Below are 2,199 nucleotides of genomic sequence, written 5' to 3'. Positions count from 1 at the left end.
CTTTTAAAAAAAGCTTCTCCTAGGTTTCCGCTGCTAAGGTTTGGGAGAAGGAGAAAGAGGGAAGTGAAGTGTGGAAGTGTGGCGGCTAGAGCGTCCCCTCGGCGTTCCACAGCGTTCCGCTCTAGGCCTCGAGTCCTCCGTGTGGTCTGTGGCGGCGGAGCGTTGCTGGTTCAGGAGGACTGACGGCAGCGGCGACGACGACGGCGGAGGGGGAGGGGAAGCAAAATGGCGGAGGCGTCGGCGGCTGCGGCGGCCGCCGTCTCCCAGCACCGCTTTTTCTGCCACAGCTGCAAGGGGGAAGTCAGCCCCAAACTGCCGGTAAGGGAGAGGTCGGGGCGGGTCTGTCTGAATATGCCCCCCCTTCCCTGTCTTCGAAATAACCACAAGCGGGCGGGGTGGGGGGAGGGGAGAGGGAGTTAGGTTAATTCGGGAGGGGGCCCAGGACTCCAGGGTCCGTTCTTGGGACGGGGTGGGGAGGTGACGTTGCTGAGGCCAGGATTCCTGGGTTCATCCTTTGAAAAGTGGGGGGGAGGGAAGATTGAGGCCAGGACTCCTAGGTCCATCTTTTGAAGGGGGAGGGAGAAGGGATTTGAGGCCAGGACTTGTTGCTTCATCTTTCTGACTGGAGGGGTGTCTGGGCTCTTTGGGTCCTTTTCTCAGACTGATTGTGGAGCCTAAGGAGTTAACAACATGATCCTGTACCTTGTCATCTCAGGCCTAACCCTCATTGAATTCAACGAGACTAGACTCGGGGGGTCATGTTTATTCGATTTGCAGCATCTACGTAGTATGGTGGTTTTGTTTTTGTTTTTCTGTACTGAGTCTCAGTGTTCTCCTGCCACAATATGAAAGGGCAGGGATCTGATTGGAAGGGTGGGGGCGGGGAAAGGAGAGAGAAGGCCCCGTCCTACTTCCATTCACCACCAGTAATAGGAATGGTAAGGGATTTTAGGTTTTGAACCCCATGTGCAACGTGAATCCAATGAAGTGGGTGGTGGGGTTCAGGCAGACCACAAGGTCCTATTATCCTTTGCTCTCAAATGTATTGTATATGGGTGGTAATGGTGGTAATAGATTTGTTATTGCTGCTACTACTATGAAAGAGAGTTGGCTCCTATTCCTCTCCATCCTCGACCAACACCAAGGTCTGGAGGAGGCAAAAGTGTATCTGGGGAACTTGTGCCCTGTGCTGAGGGTAGAGAGCAGAGGGAAATCAGGGCACAGATGACCCTCAACTGTTAAGCCAAAATCACATATAGGCAAAATACATTGGGTTCAATGGTGGGTTCCTGGATGCCCACCGCCTTTTCACCTCCTTTTTATTTATTTATTTTAAAACTGCTGAGCGTGTAAAGTTGAAGTGGCAGGTTACCTGCATTATGTTGCCCATATACAGAGTTCTGAGGCTGAAAGTATGGGTGGAGGCTGCAAGGAGTTGTAGGGTTTGCTCATACCTGCACATCCCTTTCCCCCTTTCAGTGATCAGTTACACGACAGTGCAAGCCAGGGAATGGGGTCATTTTCCCTCCTGCCTCCAATATTATTTTCCTTTCTAAAAGAGTCATTGGGAAGTGCAACAGGAATGGTGGGTGAAACAAGGTGGGAAAAATCTGGAGTTCTCCTGTGTCTATGAAGTGGGAGGCTGATGGAGAATGGTACGGGGCCATGGGTCCACCCACTGGAGCCAAGAGACAGAAGGGACCAATGTCACGGTTTTGACTCCAACTTAGGAAAGAACAGATAGTCATGGAAGCAAATGCAATTGCATTCCATCATCTTCTCAGTCCTCTTCAAAAGACAGGTACTATCTTGTCAGGAGCGGAATGAGGGAAAGGGACAGAAAAGTGGAACTATCACTCTTCCTCTAGGGAAGAATGAGAAGAGAAAGCAAAACAGAATATTTTTTATCTTGCCCCATCACAAGGGCAAGAGGTAGGCAGGGTTGGAAAGTCCCAGGCACCTGGTTACACAGAGACCTAAAAAGTAGTGCCAGCACTTGGGCATTTTAAATTGGTTCCCCCTCTTCTGGGAAGGCAAATGCCTTTAAAAAAAAAGTAAATGCAAAAAAAAGGTCTACATCAAATTTAAAACCATTCTCTGATGAAGTCTTAGCTGTTCAGTTACAATATGCTCACTCACAATATGTTTGGTGAGTGAATTTCTTAGAGTGGTTCTTGTATCTAGCCAACCTCTCAATCA

The 2,199-nt window shown here is 49.7% G+C and overlaps 1 protein-coding gene across 2 annotated transcripts in view; it reads left to right on the top strand.

The window, feature by feature from the left end:
• Positions 1–41: 41 nt before the first annotated feature.
• RNF115 (ring finger protein 115) overlaps positions 42–2,199 on the top strand; it is a 36,936-nt gene continuing 34,778 nt past the window's right edge. The window contains exon 1 of one of the 2 annotated variants that reach the window (XM_083716634.1): positions 42–318. In XM_083716634.1, the coding sequence (XP_083572760.1) occupies positions 226–318 (93 nt within the window). In that variant the 5' untranslated portion in view covers positions 42–225. The remainder of the gene's footprint in view (positions 319–2,199) is intronic. The other variant, XM_083716635.1, reaches the window with a different exon arrangement.

Source organism: Podarcis gaigeae, assembly GCF_964106915.1.
Source record: "Podarcis gaigeae genome assembly, chromosome: 16".
NCBI lineage: Eukaryota > Metazoa > Chordata > Lepidosauria > Squamata > Lacertidae > Podarcis > Podarcis gaigeae.
The sequence above is the reverse complement of the archived record's forward strand: the minus strand, read 5'-3'. Positions and strand labels throughout refer to the sequence as shown.